The 17,653-nt window shown below is 50.0% G+C and overlaps 7 protein-coding genes across 7 annotated transcripts; 5 read left to right on the top strand and 2 right to left on the bottom strand.

Annotated features, from left to right (window-relative positions):
* Nucleotides 1-87: 87 nt before the first annotated feature.
* APUU_41074A (putative protein kinase C substrate) lies at nucleotides 88-1,962 on the top strand (the record flags this gene model as incomplete). Its single annotated transcript, XM_041704216.1, has 3 exons — nucleotides 88-196; nucleotides 316-1,260; nucleotides 1,310-1,962. 3 exons carry the CDS (start codon nucleotides 88-90, stop codon nucleotides 1,960-1,962), a joined length of 1,707 nt encoding a protein of 568 aa, XP_041556824.1.
* A 406-nt stretch (nucleotides 1,963-2,368) lies between these two features.
* On the top strand, nucleotides 2,369-3,677 carry APUU_41073A (HNH endonuclease signature motif containing protein; the record flags this gene model as incomplete). The annotated part of the gene is made up of 3 exons (XM_041704215.1): nucleotides 2,369-2,942; nucleotides 3,009-3,199; nucleotides 3,264-3,677. The coding sequence occupies 3 exons, from the start codon at nucleotides 2,369-2,371 to the stop codon at nucleotides 3,675-3,677; spliced, it is 1,179 nt and encodes a 392-aa protein (XP_041556823.1).
* Nucleotides 3,678-6,755: 3,078 nt separating this feature from the next.
* On the top strand, nucleotides 6,756-7,799 carry APUU_41072A (GFA family protein; the record flags this gene model as incomplete). The annotated part of the gene is made up of 1 exon (XM_041704214.1): nucleotides 6,756-7,799. The coding sequence occupies one exon, from the start codon at nucleotides 6,756-6,758 to the stop codon at nucleotides 7,797-7,799; it is 1,044 nt and encodes a 347-aa protein (XP_041556822.1).
* Nucleotides 7,800-8,048: 249 nt separating this feature from the next.
* On the top strand, nucleotides 8,049-10,296 carry APUU_41071A (putative topoisomerase family protein TRF4; the record flags this gene model as incomplete). The annotated part of the gene is made up of 3 exons (XM_041704213.1): nucleotides 8,049-8,836; nucleotides 8,886-9,576; nucleotides 9,631-10,296. 3 exons carry the CDS (start codon nucleotides 8,049-8,051, stop codon nucleotides 10,294-10,296), a joined length of 2,145 nt encoding a protein of 714 aa, XP_041556821.1.
* A 1,276-nt stretch (nucleotides 10,297-11,572) lies between these two features.
* On the bottom strand, nucleotides 11,573-12,076 carry PAM16 (import motor complex subunit PAM16; the record flags this gene model as incomplete). The annotated part of the gene is made up of 2 exons (XM_041704212.1): nucleotides 11,573-11,977; nucleotides 12,074-12,076. The coding sequence occupies 2 exons, from the start codon at nucleotides 12,074-12,076 to the stop codon at nucleotides 11,573-11,575; spliced, it is 408 nt and encodes a 135-aa protein (XP_041556820.1).
* Nucleotides 12,077-12,715: 639 nt separating this feature from the next.
* Nucleotides 12,716-14,697, top strand: PEX30 (PEX28-32 family peroxisomal membrane protein; the record flags this gene model as incomplete). The annotated part of the gene is made up of 2 exons (XM_041704211.1): nucleotides 12,716-13,969; nucleotides 14,038-14,697. The coding sequence occupies 2 exons, from the start codon at nucleotides 12,716-12,718 to the stop codon at nucleotides 14,695-14,697; spliced, it is 1,914 nt and encodes a 637-aa protein (XP_041556819.1).
* Nucleotides 14,698-14,869: 172 nt separating this feature from the next.
* Nucleotides 14,870-16,746, bottom strand: APUU_41068S (Zn(II)2Cys6 transcription factor; the record flags this gene model as incomplete). Its single annotated transcript, XM_041704210.1, has 4 exons — nucleotides 14,870-15,416; nucleotides 15,482-15,685; nucleotides 15,746-16,519; nucleotides 16,592-16,746. 4 exons carry the CDS (start codon nucleotides 16,744-16,746, stop codon nucleotides 14,870-14,872), a joined length of 1,680 nt encoding a protein of 559 aa, XP_041556818.1.
* Between the last annotated feature and the right edge of the window lie 907 nt (nucleotides 16,747-17,653).

The following is a 17,653-nucleotide window of genomic DNA, read 5'->3' as shown; positions in this document are numbered from 1 at the left end:
CCGCATTCCCATCGCTAGTGGAGGAGTATCGTGCACCTCTAGCGCTTACTGTTACCTGACATTGGGGGAAAACTCGATGTGGTAACGATGATTCTCTCTCAGAAATCGCTCTTCCTGGTGAGCTTCGCCGCGTGCTCGACGCTGGTTGCTGCTGCTGGGGATGATCCTGCTCGACCCCGCGGAGTCGGGCCAGAATGTGAGTACTGCTTATGGGCTAGGTGTACACCTACATCTCATAATTGGAGCTTTCAGGCTTCAATGGTGGGCGATAACAACCTTGAGAAGTTCTAGACTAACATCGCTCGTGTCTGACAGTTGCCAAGTTCTACAAAGACGGCACCACCTTCTCGTGCATCTCCCACCCTGCGGTCCAAATTCCCTTTTCCGCCGTGAACGATGATTTCTGCGATTGTCCGGATGGCAGTGATGAACCTGGGACAGCAGCGTGCGCTCACCTGTCCGGTAACTCTCCATTGAATGTCGCCCACCTTCCCGGCCATTCCAACGATGATCTCAAGGCGGCGCTTCCGGGATTTTACTGTAAGAACAAAGGTCATAAGCCATCTTATCTGCCCTTCCAGCGGGTTAATGACGGTATCTGCGATTACGAACTTTGCTGTGATGGTAGCGACGAGTGGGCCCGTGTTGGAGGCACGAAATGCGAGGATAAGTGCAAGGAGATTGGCAAGGAATGGCGCAAAAAGGAGGAGAAGAGGCAGAAATCTATGACGGCGGCTCTGAAGAAGAAGCGTGATCTACTTGTGGATGCGGGCAGGCAGCAGAAGGAAGTCGAGGATCAGATCGCTGCGCTCAAGATCGAGATTGAGAGCAACGAGATCAAGTTGAACAATCTGGAGGCTGATCTCGAGGAGGTTAAAAAGAAGGAAGCGACCAAGGTTGTGAAGGGGAAGAAAACGGGCAAAGTGAATGTCCTTACTCAACTCGCCAAGGGCCGTGTGGAAGAACTCCGGAATGCGTTGGTGGACGTACGTAAAGAGAGGGATGAAATTCGGACTCGTGTCCAGGAGCTTGAAGATATTTTGTCCAAGTTCAAGGTCGAGTACAACCCGAACTTTAACGACGAGGGAGTCAAGCGCGCTGTGCGCGGCTGGGAGGACTACGCTGCCCGAGGAACCGTGGAGACTGTTCTAAACAGTGCACGCGATCGTGACTGGGATACGATATCTCAAGCGGACAATGAACAGTCGGGAATCCACTGGGAGAAGTGGGAGAATGAAAGTGACGATGAACCTAGTGCCAGTATGTTCAGCTTCCTAATCATATTGCTTTCAACTAACCGGATACCCAGTCTACAAACTCGCAGCCTACCTACCCCCTTCTCTTGTTTCGTTCATAGAAAGCAAAGTTGACGTTGTAACAGCTGTCCTTGAAGAGAGCGGCATCCTGCCTCCCAAGGATCAAGAATCTGAATCTGAATCCAAGGCAGTGACACAGGCCCGCGACGCGGTGAAGGCTGTAGAGAAGGAGATCAATGATTTTAAGAACCAACTTAGGGGACAAGAGAAGGACCTTGAAACCGACTACGGCGTCGCCTCTATCTTCCGTGCACTCAAAGGCGTTTGCGTCCAGAAGGATGCCGGCGAGTACACTTATGAGCACTGTTTCCTTGACCAGACGAAGCAAATCCCCAAAAAGGGTGGTTCCACCGCGCGGATGGGCAAGTTCGAACGCATCTCAACCGTCAGCATCGACGAGCTGAACGAAACCGGCGAAATCATCCAGGTGCCTAGGACGTCTTTGGAGTACACAAAGGGCCAAGGCTGCTGGAATGGACCGGCTCGATCGACAACCGTTATCCTGGAGTGTGGCGAGAATGATGAGATCTTGAAGGTCGCCGAGGATGAAAAATGCGTTTATTCGATGAGAGCTACCACGCCGGCTGTTTGCACCGGCGGGGAGGAGCCCGGAAACGTGGCTCCAAGGGCTAAGGATGAACTGTGATGGACATAGATGTTTATGTACAGGGATGTTACTAGGTACTACTAGATTGAATTGCATACAGCGTTGGATTCTCAGACCCTCTCCAGCGGACCTTAGTAACATCAAACAGATATTTCCCTGCCAGTTTATATGTGGTTGACCGTATTATTTCCAGATTTAGTGAATCTTGCAACGAACCATGGTTCGTGAATGGACGTTCCCTGAACCTAAAGAGTCAATAACACAAACTTAGTATGAGGGCATCTCTTACCACCTCCCATCTCTCGTCACATCTTATTTCTCCTCACTCAAGTTAAAACTCGATATTCCCCAGAGGATCTTCTCACTATTGCCTAAGAAAAGGCTCGATTCCCTTACTGCTCAGCAGAAACACCGTTCTGTTAGCGCCGCATCCCAGTTGTCTCAAATGTCCGTTCGCTCGACAGTATCGGACTTTTTGGGCACGAAAGTGGCCGTCATAGAAGCCGAGCTCGACTGGATCCGTTGCTTTCGTGACAGATTAGACGAGGTAAAGACTGAATGGCTGATCAACGATGAGGAGTTTTCTACCGAAATACAGCCATTTCTGGGTTCCTTCAAAAGCCTGTCCCAAAACCTCAAGGTTTTGAAACGTCAGAAGAGGCTGATTGAAGATGACTTAACGGAAGAACTTCAAGTGAAAAGGTACCGCACCACAGAGCCGGGTGACGGGCACCTGGAACGGGCCTACGCTTCCACCATGGTAGCCCGAGTTATGGCGGCGTTGAGCAATCAAAAGAAGGCGAGGTATTTTAACCAGAATCGGTTCAGGAAAGACGTGGTCCAATACTACAACGCAACTGACCCCGAAGATGGGAGCTGTGTGTGGTGCCATGTACTCGAGACGTATCTACCACCCGCCGAGATCAAAGCTGCCCACCTTGTCCCGAAAAGGCTATCCAACGATGAAGTATCGTTTCTCTTCGGGGCTAGAGAAGGAGTGTTATCCGATTGCCGTAACGGTAAGAGTTCACGTCCACATTTGGTTCAAATTCAGTGTATGGATAACTTACGTCTTCCTTGAACAGGAATCACTTTAGCAGCCGCCGTCGAAAAGAGACTAGACGAAGGAACGATCGCCATCGTGCCGATTGCTGGAGATATCACAGCACCCACTAGATGGCAGTGCATAGTACTCGACGAGACTAAGGCCAAGGAGGTAGTGTGGTGGGGTCCCCGCACCCCCAAAGGTCCGAAAAGAGTCGTTGTTCGCGTTGAGGTCAGTTCTCTCCTTGCAGACTCCATCAATCAAATGAGCTACGTACTAACAATTGAATTTGCAGGATATTGACAAAAAGGAGCTGACCTTCCTCGGTGACAACCGACCCGCCCGCCGTTACCTCTTCTTTCGTTTTGTCATGTCGTACCTTTACGCCAAGGCCAGCGGCAACAATACAGTCAATGAAAAGGTCAATAGGCATAACTTCTGGCCCACTATGGGCCGTTATCTACATAGGTCCACGCTTGTTACCCTTGCACGCTGCGTTTCGGGTATCGAGCTGCCACCATCGTTGCTCGAAATGAATACATTTGAACCAGATGAAGAACTGGACAAACGGATAGGCCAAGATATCGGCATGCTACTCGGTGCCGAACTCAGGGAGGCCTTCCTATCTAGTATGGAAGAAAAAGAAAAAGACGACGAGGAAGAAGACGAAGAGGCTACCGACGATGAGTACACTAGCACTGATGAGTGACTCGGTGTCTAGAAGTGGCCTTGAGGACAGGCGTTCTGCATAGAGACACACGGCCTTTTATCAGTATCAGCAGATCTGATTGTTAATGAAGATAGATCGGACATGGTCGAGCGTGACGTTTCAAGGAAGCGAGGGTAAAAAGCTGGAACCTGGCTAGTAGGGCCACAGTTTTCGGATACACCATCCAGTCCATAACTTAACTATACGGTCTACGAATACAAGAACACGAAGTGGTCAAGTCAAAACAGTTCTCAATATAAAGCGTATATGTGTAGATATGTATAAATTCACTATAATGATCTCAAAAACACAAACAAAGCAAAACAAGGCCCTCAGCCTCGACTCCGACCCAGATGCGTAAGTCCGTTCACTCCATCGTTACCGACGGGTGTTGAGTATCGACCTCGAGGTGTTTATTGACGAGAGGGATGCTCGCTCGAAGAGTTTAGGGGATTTAGTGCTAGAGGGAGGAATCCGGTTAGTTTCCTAAGATAGTGAAGTAGGGACAGGAAGATGAGACGAGATGGAAATGACATACGGAGCAGCTGTTGCAGGCGCAAGAGTTGCACTCGCCGGAGCAGCAGTTGCAGGTGCAGGGAGACATGTTGACTGGTTTGGGTTGGTGGTGGTGTTTGAACCTGACGAAGTAGATGCTTGTTTGGGTTGAATGGTTGTGATGGATGGATGGATAAGAAAAGAGAGGAGAGACAAGGGTGTGAGGGAAGAGAGGCCTTTATATAGCTTCTTCAGGCTTCTTTGCTCCGGACACTACATCATTCATCCATACTTCTTTCCCCTCTTCGTCTCCCCCATTCAGAAGCTCTACTATCAGTTACACAGCATATGCGGCGATGATTGACTGGATAAACCATATAGTGGAGCAAAGCCCAGCACAGCACAGTCTGAAATGGCGTGGGTGTGGGTATGTTGGCGGACATCTTCCAATAATCTGGCTGTGTTAGTCCCCAATCGTCTTCCGATTTGTTTTCTTCTTGAGGGCCCCTGCTACGGTGATCGGAGTCATGCTGAGTCTCTGAAACTCAACGCTTGGTTTTGCTTTTTCTCTTGCGTGTAGGGGAACGACTGTGGTTAGTTACTGCAGGTTGAGGGTGGGAGGGGACGGGCACGGCGTTACTACTAGGTAGGAACAGGGTGTGGGGGTTGGGTTGTTGACGTGCATGATACGATACGTTGGGGTCCATGCGATGCGGTAATAGAGAAGAAACTGGATGAAGAAGTGTTGGCCTGCTTTCCTTGATAGGTGCAAGTGTCCCCTCTGGCCTGCAGCTTCACAGTCCACGGTGTGGTCGATCGATGTCATGCCACGTTCAACTTCGAGATCCCTCCTCCTATCATAGTTCCAAAGAGAAAGGTGAGGCTAGCAATGAGAAAGGTCTCCCAGAGCTTGTCAACTCATCACTATTTACGATATTTTATTACCTAGTTGGATCTTCGTCCGTAGTCCGAGGAGTGGCCGTTGCACGTTCGAGCAGACGAGCAAGTCGCAGGCGTCTTAATATTACCTGATATGCGCTAGTCCTACAGCATCTTATCTCCCACAGCATCAAGAATCGAACGCCCATTGGTGAGGCTGTGTTCTTGATGACCACCTGGCAATCAGTCACCTGGAGCTTGAGCTTAGGCACCCAGTCCAGCTTGCCTTCCTTCACGCTCGAGCGAGGGTGCAAGCTGCCTACACCACGTAATCTGAGTTGAGAGTTCGATGGAAAACGTCACTGTTTAACGTAATATGCGTTATTAAGAAGGGCAAAAAGGGCGCAAAAATGCCTTGACAACGTGGAAGGTTGCTTTCAAGACAGACTCTGGGACTGGTCGCCCTGGCCATGGTGGGGGGTGAGATGGATCTATGCCAGTATTTCCTGCATTAGCGATAATGGCGCAGTGCCCACTATCTCCTAGAACCCGCGACAGCCGCACCGTGCGAGGATCGGGCGGATCGCCGAATAACATCTGATTATTGCAAAAAGAGGGCGAGGGTGATGATGGACCTTGACGGAAACTTGAGGGCGGGGCACTCCGTTACTGATTGACATCCGGAGCGAGAAGGGGAAGGAAAGTCTTTCCAAAGGTACTCATGAGTAACTTGAGGACTACAGCTTTAAAAACATGAAGTGCCCAGAAGGAATGCTAGAAACAGGATCTGATGGTAGAATTTATCACTATCGGTGCTCTCGCGCTACGAACATATTCCGGGGCACCAGGTCAACCACCCATTCCATGATTCAGCAACGACATCTCTCCGGTCCGCTTCCGTTCATCAACACATATTCTTGGAGATTTTTAGTTCTTCTGTTATGCGACATCCATTAGCAAGGCGACGATTTCAACAATATGTAACAGGTAACAAAGTCAGGGTGCGGCTTACAGGGCAGTTGCACTGGCCGGCAGGGCACTGGCAAGAATCACCGCAGGAGCAACCGTGAGCTGTAGGATCCAGCGTTAGCATCATACTCGTCTCTTTCGACGCCTTCGGCTAGTATTATCATTCGTGCAACATCTCTGGGCTGATTGCCCTGACAGGGATGGGAATGGACAGGAATGATACCCCGCCATTGACCCCGCTGGATGAAACACACTGGGAACGAAAGGGGCAAACAACATACCCATTTTGAGATGTAGTGGTGTTTTTAAGAAAGGTTTCTTAAGGGTTTGAGCTTGGGTTTGCTTTTGTGAGGTTTGTGGAATTGAGTCGGGCGTTGGAGGAGGGAAGAGAGAAGAGGGAGGGACGGGGGGCGGGGTCGTGTATCGGGTATTTATAGGGCGGCCGCTGGGCCCATTGCAACATCCCGACACGAATGCGAATAGTATTAATGTGAGCACATTTCTGCAAGAGGGCGGATCTTTTGTTCCCTGAAGCCAACTGGAGTTTCTATTTTGCCCAAAGTCTTTTCTCATGCGATGTAGAGCGTCGATTTCGAAGATCCGAGTTCAGTATGTGCATGCTTGTTGGGACTAGGCGACGTAACTAACGAAGCCTGTAAGCCTCTACAAACTTCCGACAGAAAGCTACGTACGTGCTCGGCTTCTATCTGGCACATCAAAGATATAGACGACACGATGCACTCGATCTCCTGTCTATGTGCTGGAGTGACACAGCAGGTGCAGCTCGACCTATCTACTAACAACGTGCTGAACCTCTGCCACTGCACAGCATGCCAGGCCGTTTCCGGACAGATCTGTACATCTTACTACCTCCTGCAAGAAAAGCCACAACTTAAAGATCTCGCCGAGTATCACCAGACAGACTCGCTTACGCGCTTCTTTTGCGGAACCTGCGGTTCGCATGTCTTTGCTTATTCTAGACACACGGGCCGCTTTCTTGTCGCATCCGGACTGTTAGATAGCCCACCACAAACCAAGGGCGTATGCCACTGGAAAGTCGACGACACACAGGACGGTGGCTTATCTGCCTTTCTTTCTGGTGTCACAGCTAGAGCTGGCGCGCCATGTTGGGTCGAGTGCTCGGCAGCAAGTCAAGACGCTACAGACAAAATAAAGAACAAGATACCAGACCCAGACCCCGCTCAACTTCTCGCTCGATGCCACTGTGGTGGTATAGAGCTCTGCATTACCCGCCCAAACTCGACCTCTGAGGAACCATGGTCGCCATGGCCCGACTTGATCATCCCATACTATTCCTCGGTTTCGGCTGAAAACGACGAGGATGTGAAGTGGTGGCTATGTGCTGGGAAAACCAAGTATATGGCCGGAACCTGCGCTTGCCCAACATGTCGCCAGGCCAGCGGTTTTCCTATCCAGACATGGGCATTCATTCCCAAATCAAATATATTGACTGCGAACAAAACAGAGCTAACCTTCGGCATCGGCACAATGAGGCGATATAATAGTTCGCCTGGAGTCTATCGGGAGTTTTGTAGCCGCTGTGGAGCATCAGTTTTCTGGCACTGCGAGAAGAGACCACAGCTGATTGATGTAAGTGTCGGCCTTTTCCATGCAGAGAGTGGCTCCAGGGCTGAAGAATGGCTGGACTGGGTTACATGCCGAACCAGCTTTGCCGAGATGGCAGTGGACAGCCCGCTAATCCAGCAGTTGGAAGCTGGTCTCAAGGCAAGAAGCAGGACAAAAAATCCTGCGATATAAATAAACCCTCACCTGTACAATAGCCAATTGAGCTTGTGTAACGCAAGATGAAAGAACAGTATGCTTTGTTTTCACCATTTGTCTTCACCGCCTTCCTCGAAGCCAAATTTCTGCCGCAAAAAAGAAAGTAAAAACCGGTAGTCACGCACTCAACACTCCTGCTTTTGTTTCCCGACATCTCTCTGTTTATGCTTTTGCTTTCCCCCGTAAATATCTAGCCGCCAGCACATTTGGCATACCTGGTCCATAATGCCGCCGCCGGCTTACGAATTTCGAGGTGGTAACCAGCGGTCGTCGCATCAGCCCAAGCATGAATTCACTTTTCGCTATCAGCGCCCCGGGACGTCAGAAAGGCCACTCTTGAGATCGCGGAGAGAGACGACACCAGAGCAGCTGGTCGGTCCTGAATCAGAAAATGTGAAACAGGGGATGAGGTTCGCGCGATTCGAGAACCTTAGCGATAGCGAGGAAGCCGAGATGGACGTGTCGTCGGACGAAAACGAAAACGAAAACGAAGACGAAGATGAAGAGTCCCGGCCACGCAAGAAACGCGCTGTAGAAAGCAACAACACGCCCCTATCGGATACCGCCGCCGATTCGAAGCCGAAGTGGTCGAACCCGGATCCTTACACCGCACTGCCGCCTCCGGATGAGACCCAGAATAAAAAGGTGGATGTGGTGAAACTAATTCGAAAAGCTCGACTCGCGGCTAGCGAGAAACCCGCGAAGACGGATGCTGTGGTTTCAAACGACGACTTCATTTCTCTAGCTGGTTTGGTGGATGAGAATGAAACGAGTAATCCACCGGAGAATGCGCCAACGGGCCCCAAGCGCCATCTTCAAGGAAACGATCCAGCACTTGGGAATCGGAAGAGGACGTATGATGATGAGATAAAGGGACCAGTTAAGCCTGGTGGAAAGCCGGCGAGTAGGTACTACAAAGACGGCTCGATTATAGATGAGTGGAAGCTGCGCCCTTCTGAGACTGGGACTCCTTGGTTAAATACTATGCCACCGACCCTGCACCTGGGATCAAGGTATGTTTAATGCTTGCAACTCTCGGGATTGACCATCTAACGCACACAGGCTTCATGACGAGATCTTGAGCTTTTACCATTGGGTAAAGCCTGTGCAGTACGAGCAAATTGTGCGGGAGGACTTGGTGGCGAGACTACAAGCTACGTTTCAAAGCCGCTATTACGGGGTGGAAGTTCATGCTTTTGGTTCGTTCGCGTCCGGGCTGTATCTTCCCAATGCCGACATAGACCTTGTCCTTCTTTCCACCAATTTCAGGCGCACCGGCGTTAAGACATTCGGTGAGAGAAAAGGTCAGATCTATGCTTTCTCTGCTTTCGTTAAGAACCAGAATATAGCTGTTCCCGGCTCTATTGAAACCATCGCTCATGCGCGTGTCCCAATTTTGAAGTTCGTGGATAAGTTAACCGGGCTCAAAGTTGATCTGTCGTTTGATAACGACAGCGGGCTTATTGCGAACAGAACATTCCAGCAATGGAGACAGGAATATCCTGCAATGCCTGTTATTGTGTCTGTGATTAAACAGTTCCTTCTTCTTAGGGGCCTGAATGAGGTTCCTACTGGTGGTCTGGGAGGCTTTTCTATCACTTGTCTCGTCACCAGTCTTCTTCAACATATGCCGCACAGCAATCTGTCACCAAGCTTAGGGGGCGTCCTCATGGACTTTTTCCAGTTCTATGGACGCAACTTTGATTACGAAACCGTGGGGATTCGTATGAATCCCCCTGGGTATTTCAATAAGGTCAGTAATAAATTCACTATCTTGCATCTCTGCAGCCGCTAACTAAAAATATAGAGGGTCTACGGAGTGTACAAGGCAAACAACGGACCTCGTCTGTCCATTGAGGACCCGAATAACCCGGATAATGATATATCTGGCGGCACTCGTGAAATTGGGTTGGTTTTCAAGTCATTCGCAGAGGCATTCCGACTACTCAAGGACCGTATGGTGTCCGCGGCCACCACTGGGGAGACTGCTGAAAGCATCTTGGGTACAATCATTGCAGCAAATTTTGATGAGTACACAGAACTCCGTTGGCAGTTACGTGAGGTGTTCGAGACAGACCCCAGATTTGCTCAATACCGACGGTCTCTGTCGCCTCCTCCTCCACCCCCTTACAGCCCTCCGCCACTAACAAATGAGGCTCCACCCCCACCGCCTCCTTCATCGAAACCTTCTCGTCCTCTCCCGGCGAAACCACCGGCTGGCGGTAAAAAGGCCAAGGAATCAAAGGAATCAAAGGAATCAAAGGAAGCCAAAGAAAAGTTGACAAAGCTTCAGAAGAAGAAGCTGGCATCAAAAGACCGGGCTGCCCGCTTGAAGCGATTACGTCCTGATATACCGAAGGTCCCAACTTCCATCAGCAACGAGGATGCAATCAAGCTCGGCGGTTACAAGTCGCAGTCTGAAATGGACAAGGACCTTATCATGCGCGAGAAAGGAATCACCGTCGCTGGCTAGAGCTAGCAGTCTCGGCTTATGAACATATGGCATGCTGTGATGTTTTCTCTTTCCTTACGTTGTCAATCTATGTATTATATATATTAGCATTAGATACCCTTTCGTTGTGGCGTTGGGATTTCGCATGGTTATCATACTTTGTGCATCAGGGGGGGTTTAGGGTGGTATCAATCTTTTCATTTTGTCTACCTAACTACTCCAGGGTAGCACTGGGCTCGGCCCTCATGTCAGTTCTGGGCTTGGGCAGTCTCAAAATGTTGGCTTTTTTATGGTGGTCTGTTCTCTACCCGCTCAGTCATGAACTAGACCTCTGGACGCCTTCGTGTTCCCATCCATTACTGACCTGTTCACAGGTGAGTTCTTGGATCAAACAATGCGGGTTCAATCCTTCGCGTTTGTGTTGGTCGAACGGGCTTTTGAAACAACATCCAATATTATGAGTGAGCTAGATGACAAATCGAATTGCTACAGTCCCATGGAGGCACCCCGTCTCTGTCTTTTCACCTTCTCACCAAGGGAGCGCTAGATGCGATTGCTTGGAGAGGAATGTGAAAAGGTTGCTTGGACTTTGGCGGATGGGGGCGTTGGACAATATGTAGTATCCTAACCTATACTAAATTATATAGCGTGCCTGTCTATTAGGGAGAGAAAGGTTGTGACATCGGTGAATAAATATACATTTATGCGGTTTGAATTCGCCATCGTACTAGCTTGCACTGAAATACTGAAGCAAATACTCACCGCGTGTAGGTGTGTAGGTGTGTATAGTACATATAATGACAACGTGAGAGCGGAGAATAGTGTATCGAAGGAAGAAAGTAGTAATATATCAACAGTCGCTCACCGATCCATCCTTCAACTCAAAGACAATCCTTGGCCTCTGTTCCGTTTGGAAACTCTCTGCGGGATAATATACAGAAGAATATTGATGTCGAATATCGTGTAGGGGGCGAACGGATAGTGTAGCCGATGGAAACCGAGATCGAAGGAACCGAGGTCTGACTTTTATGGCACCATTCGTTTCTTAACCTTTCACCGGAGGTCAAGGATGAATATGCCGCATGAGGAACCCTCCCGGAAGGCGAGCGTTGAATGATCGGGGAAGTCTAATTTTCTCCGATCCAAATGCTTGAAATACCAAAACAAAACAAACGCCGTGCTATGCCGCAAAAATCTCGAGAGGAGAAAATTTAAAGGAAAAACACCGAGAGTGGTAGAGATTTCCTGCAACCCGCACGAAAGCCATCCACCAGGTCGGAGGTTAGAAATCAATCAATCACCGGTCCTTGTAAACCTTTGGCTTCCACCCTTCACGCAGTTCCTTCTCCTGCGCAGTGTGTCTCTCTGCCTGACGAGCCTCCATCTCTATCCGCTCGCGCGCACGCAGAATCTTACTCTGCAGATAGAAACTGCCACCTTTCTGCGGATCGTTCATGTCGAACAGTTTTTTGAACCGCTCCATCGTTTGCTCAAGGTTTGCTTCGCCGGCTTGCGGGGGCTTCACGTTGAGGATCTTGTATGCCTCGTCGAGGGTGATGCCGGAGGAGGCGAAGGAGTTCCCGGACTTGCCGTTTGCGCCTCCGTGTTTAGATGCGGCGGAGGCTTGCTTGTAGGCTTCAGCGAAAGCACGGCCGAAGACACGCGCGCCGGTTACGACGACTTGGGTAACGATGCGGTGGGCCTGGTTGGTGAGTCGAAAGTTAGTATGGCGATCTCGGGGCAACGCGAGAAGGGGATGGAATTTGTGTTTGAGGGGGATTGAGTGGTGCCAATGTACCATTTTGATAGAGTGAAAGACTTGACCCAACTAAGGGCAATCGGAGGGCGAATTATGAGAGGTGGTGGTCTCGAGGTAGTGGATGGCGTTGGGGAGATGGAGGTGAAGCCGGAGGGAAAAATTCGGAGAGCGACTTTGCGATTCCGCCAAGACCGAGCACGAACTACGGGCACAGATGTACAAACTGCCTAGTAGGCCTCGCTGGGGAGGAATATACGTTTAGGTGGCACATATTAAAGCCCAGAGATGCAATCTGGTTCATTCGTACTCATCAGAAAATCTATCATGACTCTGTTTGATGGTTATCCTGCACATTGAAGGCAAACGCTCGCCCGGCTTCCTCAACTCGGCATCACAGAGAGATCACATGTCCAGACCTGCAGCAAAGCTTCACCTGCACCGCGGGTCTTGTGTCGCGATCTTCTGCTTGCCCCCGCAATCCACTCTTCTGCCTCCTCGTCGTCGTACTTGTCTGGGGCTTATCTTACGAGTATTTCTCCTTTTCCCATTCCTTCCTTCTTCCTTCTCCCCTCACCGCCCGCAATGACCTTGTTGGTTGCTTGTGACGTCTTTATTGGATGGCAGCACTCGGTATGTACCTAATAGCCTGACGGATGAAATAGGTCCCCTTCGTTTATCCTTATGTCCTCTGCGAAGCGCCCTGGTGGATATAACCTTTTCGACGATGCCGATATTAATGACTCGGTAGAAGATCTACCGTGGATAGATTCCATGGCCCCGTCAACCCACCTCGGCGACCATGCTGATTCTCAGCCTCCGACGGTCGCCGCTTTCTCGCCCGCTACCATCTCTGGCTCGTCTTTGACCTCGAGGCAGCGTTCTAGCATCATTGTGCACCGCAAGTCTCCTCTTCTCGTGGCCACTCCTCCGCCGGTCACGCGCGCACTTGCCTATTCACATCCGTTCATTTTGCCTTTGAATAGGCTTGTTGGCTTGTTGACATGGACTACGGACGACTCCAATTATAGCTTCCTGCTCGTGGCAAGTTTCTGGACGGTGGTCTTATACGGTGATGCAATTATTCTTTGGGCCGGACCGCTCTTGGTAGTGGTCGGGCTGATTCTCGGAATGTACTGGAGGCGCTACTCTCCATTATCAACCCGGGCATTTTCAACGGAGAAGCACAGTCAATCGGCTGCTACAGAAGGCTCTGCGCAACGTCATGAAAGTCTCGACGAGATTGTCGAGGCTATGAGGACGTTCACCACTCGGTGCAATATCCTCCTCGAACCACTTGTCGAACTCACGGATTTCTTGTCAACCCAAAGGACAGCTACATCAGCGACTACGCGACCGGCTCTTACTGCTTTATTTGTCCGGATTCTTTTTGTTACTCCGATATGGATTGCCCTGACTCTTCCTCCTCTATACCTTATCACTACTCGCCGTGTTATCATGGTGGTAGGTACAATTATCCTTACATACCATTCGCGGACCGCAAGGGTCTCCCGCGTCATTCTTTGGAGATCCCTTACGATTCGCCGGATATGCGCTATGATTACGGGGCTGTCATTTGAGTTGGATAAAGACAAGTCTCATGTCATGCAGAGTCACGGTCACGCTGCCAATATTGCTACTAGACGCCGCGGAGATTCATCCGGTGTGCGTTTTACTTTTATCATCTATGAAAACCAACGTCGTTGGTTAGGTATCGGTTGGACATACTCCTTGTTCCCGTCAGAGCGGGCTGCATGGACGGATGAGCATCTAAACCCAGTGCCTCCGAAGAATGAATTCCATCTTCCAGAAGTGCAAAGTGGAAACGCAAAATGGCGATGGGTCGAAGGAGGTGAATGGCACATTGATGGTGCCGACGATGATGCATCCGATTCCAAACGTGCTGATGGGGGAGGTTGGATTTACTCTGATAATAAGGTGCGTTTCTGCTCCATGACCACGTGCATTTTATCTGTATCGTTCTCTAGCTGACCGATTTCTTGCAGTGGAATGATGGGCGCCGCGGTCAAGACGGGTGGGACCGCTATACACGCCGCAGGAAATGGTGCCGGGACGCCGAACTCGTGGAAGTCACACCCGACGGCAAATCCCTAGACGCACCATCCGCTTTAACACAAGCCCTGGCGCAGCAAATTGAAAAGGAAAAGAAAGAACGCGGCAACACCGATGCTTCTACGGCCGACGCTGATTCCGTGAGTCTCGCCCCGTCCACATCCTCCACCAAAGCACGGCGACGACGTTGGTTTGGAGGATCGTCAAAGAGTGTAAGCGACAAAAATGGCAGCTCCTCCTCTGCCACACCTCCACCAACCTCCTCCTCGAATAATAATAATAACTCCGAAGATACTGGAAAAATAACCTCTGCCACTAGTTATAATACCTCGCGCTCGCCTTTAAAAAATGCCTCGAGGCCCGTGAGCATATCGAAGTCTCGAAGAATGTCAGGGCTCTCTGAAGGTACCTCTGTCCATGGTAGCCCCCATGGCAGTGGCACAGTCGCTAGTGACAGTTTGAGTATGCGTGATAAAGAGTTTTCGGATGCTCACGATCGTTTGGATCGCTGGGGATCGAGGGCTGCAGGAGGGACGGAAAGAGCAGAAAGGGAAATGGGGTTAGGTGATGAGGTGAACATGGGACTAAGTTAATCTGATACCCACGAGATGAGAACAGTGTTTTATTATTTTATTGTTTTTTGTCATTCTAAAAACGTGGCAGGCAAGTCATTATTATTCCATGTGGTATCATCAACGTAGGCATAAAGCAAGCTTTAAGTATAATACGGAGAACGCGCTGGGCTAGGTACCTATCAAGCACAGCCTACGCAAGGATTAAATCCCACCCCAACCCTTCAAGCACATCAACCCAGTGCTTTCTCCCGCCCTCATCACCATCACCACCCCAAAGAATCCCCAAAAGCTCCTTCGCCCTCTTCACATTCCCAATCCCAAAATTGACCTCCAACGTAGTCAACGTCTGCAGAATCAACTCCCTGTCATCTGGCGCAGTCGTTTCACATCCAGCTATAAAGAGCGGAAACGTAAGCGCCGAGAACTCGCAATTATTATCGATGGACTGTGCCCTAACCCTATTCACGAGGTGGTCGATGGCGAGATGCTTGGGGAAGGATATTAGGGTTGACCATTCTGCATTTGGCGATGCAGATGCAGATGATGACGAGGGCGAGGGTGGTGCAGGTGGTACAGGCGTCGTTGTCAATCGTTCTAGCGTTGAATGGAGGTAGATGTATGCAGCGTCGCGGAAGCAATCTGCCACGACGCGTAGGCGAGAAAGGCTCGCTTCTGACATGCCCTTGGGAATGATATAAGTGGTTTTTGTGGACGCCCAGGTGCGTAGGATGGTGTCGCTGTAGTACGGGTTAGATAGATTCTCGTGCCTTCAGTTAACATGGTGGTAGTGGTGTAGACATACATTGCGTTGACTTCGAGTGCTAGGGCTAGAGGGTCGGAGCTTAGATGTGGGAGGTCGGATATTCGCGAGCATGTTTTGATGATTTCCTCGGTGTATCCGATGTATATGTCGAGTTTGCGGGGGCTCACATTGTCGAACCCCAGGATAGACGGTTTGGTCACTCTGTGGGTTGTGATTGTGGCCACATTGATTGCGTAGATGAAACTATAGGTATATCTATTAGCTTTAATCGTTCGGCATATGTTGAGGGAAGAGAGGCCTTACAGTCCCCGTACAAAATCAGCAGTCTCTTCATTGAGCTGAGCCAAACCTCCTCGAGAGGTAACCAGTGTCTGCAAAGCATCTAGGTGAACCGCCCATTGCTTTACACTGCCTCGGACGATCTCGTACTTGCAGAGAAGAGCAACGGCGAGAATGCCATCATCGGGGAACGAATCCTTGTGGCTCTTCCCAAGGGTTGTTCGAAGCCCTCGCATCGTGTCGATGTAGTAATTGGTTCCTTCATGTTCTGCAGATCCGCTGTTGAAAGAACGATTAGAAAAGTGGGCTGCAGATACGGCGCATAGCGCGTTCATGAGGAGTGGCGATGATAAAGCTCGAGGTACCAGCAACGACCGCAGAGGATTGTCATCAGTTTCGAGATTAGCCAGTAGCTTCGATCCCATTTCCAAGTGGTACTGGAGATAGTGTGAATCGAGATTGGAAAGATGGCTGATGAGTCTGGACGGACTGGGAGAAGCCACAACTAGTTGGTTGTCATTGCTGGAGCCCGAGACTAAACTGCAGTTGTCTGGCTCGTCAAGATCGTCTTGATCTGTGAGTGGTGAGGAACTGACGGCGGCAGAACCACCCTCTGCGATTGATGATGCCTGTCCTGACGATGCAATCGAGACAGTCGATGGAGCAGGCGACAAGCTGAGTCTACTGTGTTTGGCCGGCTCTGTGTGCTTGAAGACATGAGCGGCAGGTCCAAGAGGTGCTGCCCACATGGAGCCATAGCCCTCACAGGTTAGTCCCAGCCTGTTACAGTTGTGACAGCTACATCAATAGTCAATGAGTGGTTCTTCTCTAGACAGCTAAGAAGTGTGACGGGACAAGAATAGGCAGTACCTAGGTTTACCCTCATCGCAGCGCTTTCTTCGCCTCTTGCAGGTCAAGCATCCCGATCGAGTCCATTTACCCCCACCCTTTCTATACCTTTTTTTTCTAGAGTGCTGGCCATCGTCTTGCTGGGGAGTATCTGGGGTCGTCGCAAAGCGAACCATTACCCCGGCCAATGACCTAGTTTGGAAACAAGCTGATAGGTCGGTAGGCGACTACCACATAAACTAAGGTGTCCAGCCTCAAGCAGGGAGACCCATTATGGCCAGATTGACAGATAAAGTAGCACAGAGTCTTCTCCAGAGAATTGTATGAGGATTTCTCTGCTTTTTCGAGCATAATGAGGGGATAACTGGATGGGCTAAACCGTATTTGGTAGAAGTTGCGCCGCGGTTCAGATTGTTAAGGTCCGCCCGGTTACCACCGCTTAGTAATATGAACGAGTTAAGTGAATGGGGCCTCGAAAGTCGGTGTAAACCATTTGAAAATGCATAATTGCATGTCTTACTGAAGACGTGTGACTCTAATCTTTTCGGGTTACTATTCAAATGTCGGAACTGGTGTCTATGAAGCACGTGACCAGACCTGAAACCACGCCTTTAAAGCGTATAACTAGGGCCACCGCCATCTATAAAAGCGAGACCGGAGATAGAAATTGCGATAGAAAAACATAGTGAAGATGGCAGACATGAACTCGATTATTCTAGACACGTTATGTTCAGACTGGTTTAAGGCGAGTCAACCGATTCTCGAAAATAAGATGACTGTCCTGAGTTATGCCAGTCCAAGCTTCGCCTTATCAGTAACACACAATACAAGGTAAGCACCAGGTGGTGATGATCAGTAATAAATATGATCAGTAATAAATATGATCCGATTACACAAGAGACCCCTGTCTATCCAAGAGCTCATCAGAAATTCCAATGAACTGCCGTACTTACTCAGAGGTTGAATGCAGACTGACCCTGTGATGTGCCTCCAGCTGTTCCATCCAGAAGAGGCGACCCACCTCACCTTTGCTAGACCTTCCCAGATAGGCAGGTACACCCAGAGCTGGGGTCTCACTCCATC

This window comes from Aspergillus puulaauensis, chromosome 4, assembly GCF_016861865.1.
Source record: "Aspergillus puulaauensis MK2 DNA, chromosome 4, nearly complete sequence".
Lineage (NCBI taxonomy): Eukaryota > Fungi > Ascomycota > Eurotiomycetes > Eurotiales > Aspergillaceae > Aspergillus > Aspergillus puulaauensis.
This window is presented reverse-complemented; position numbering and strand designations above follow the sequence as displayed.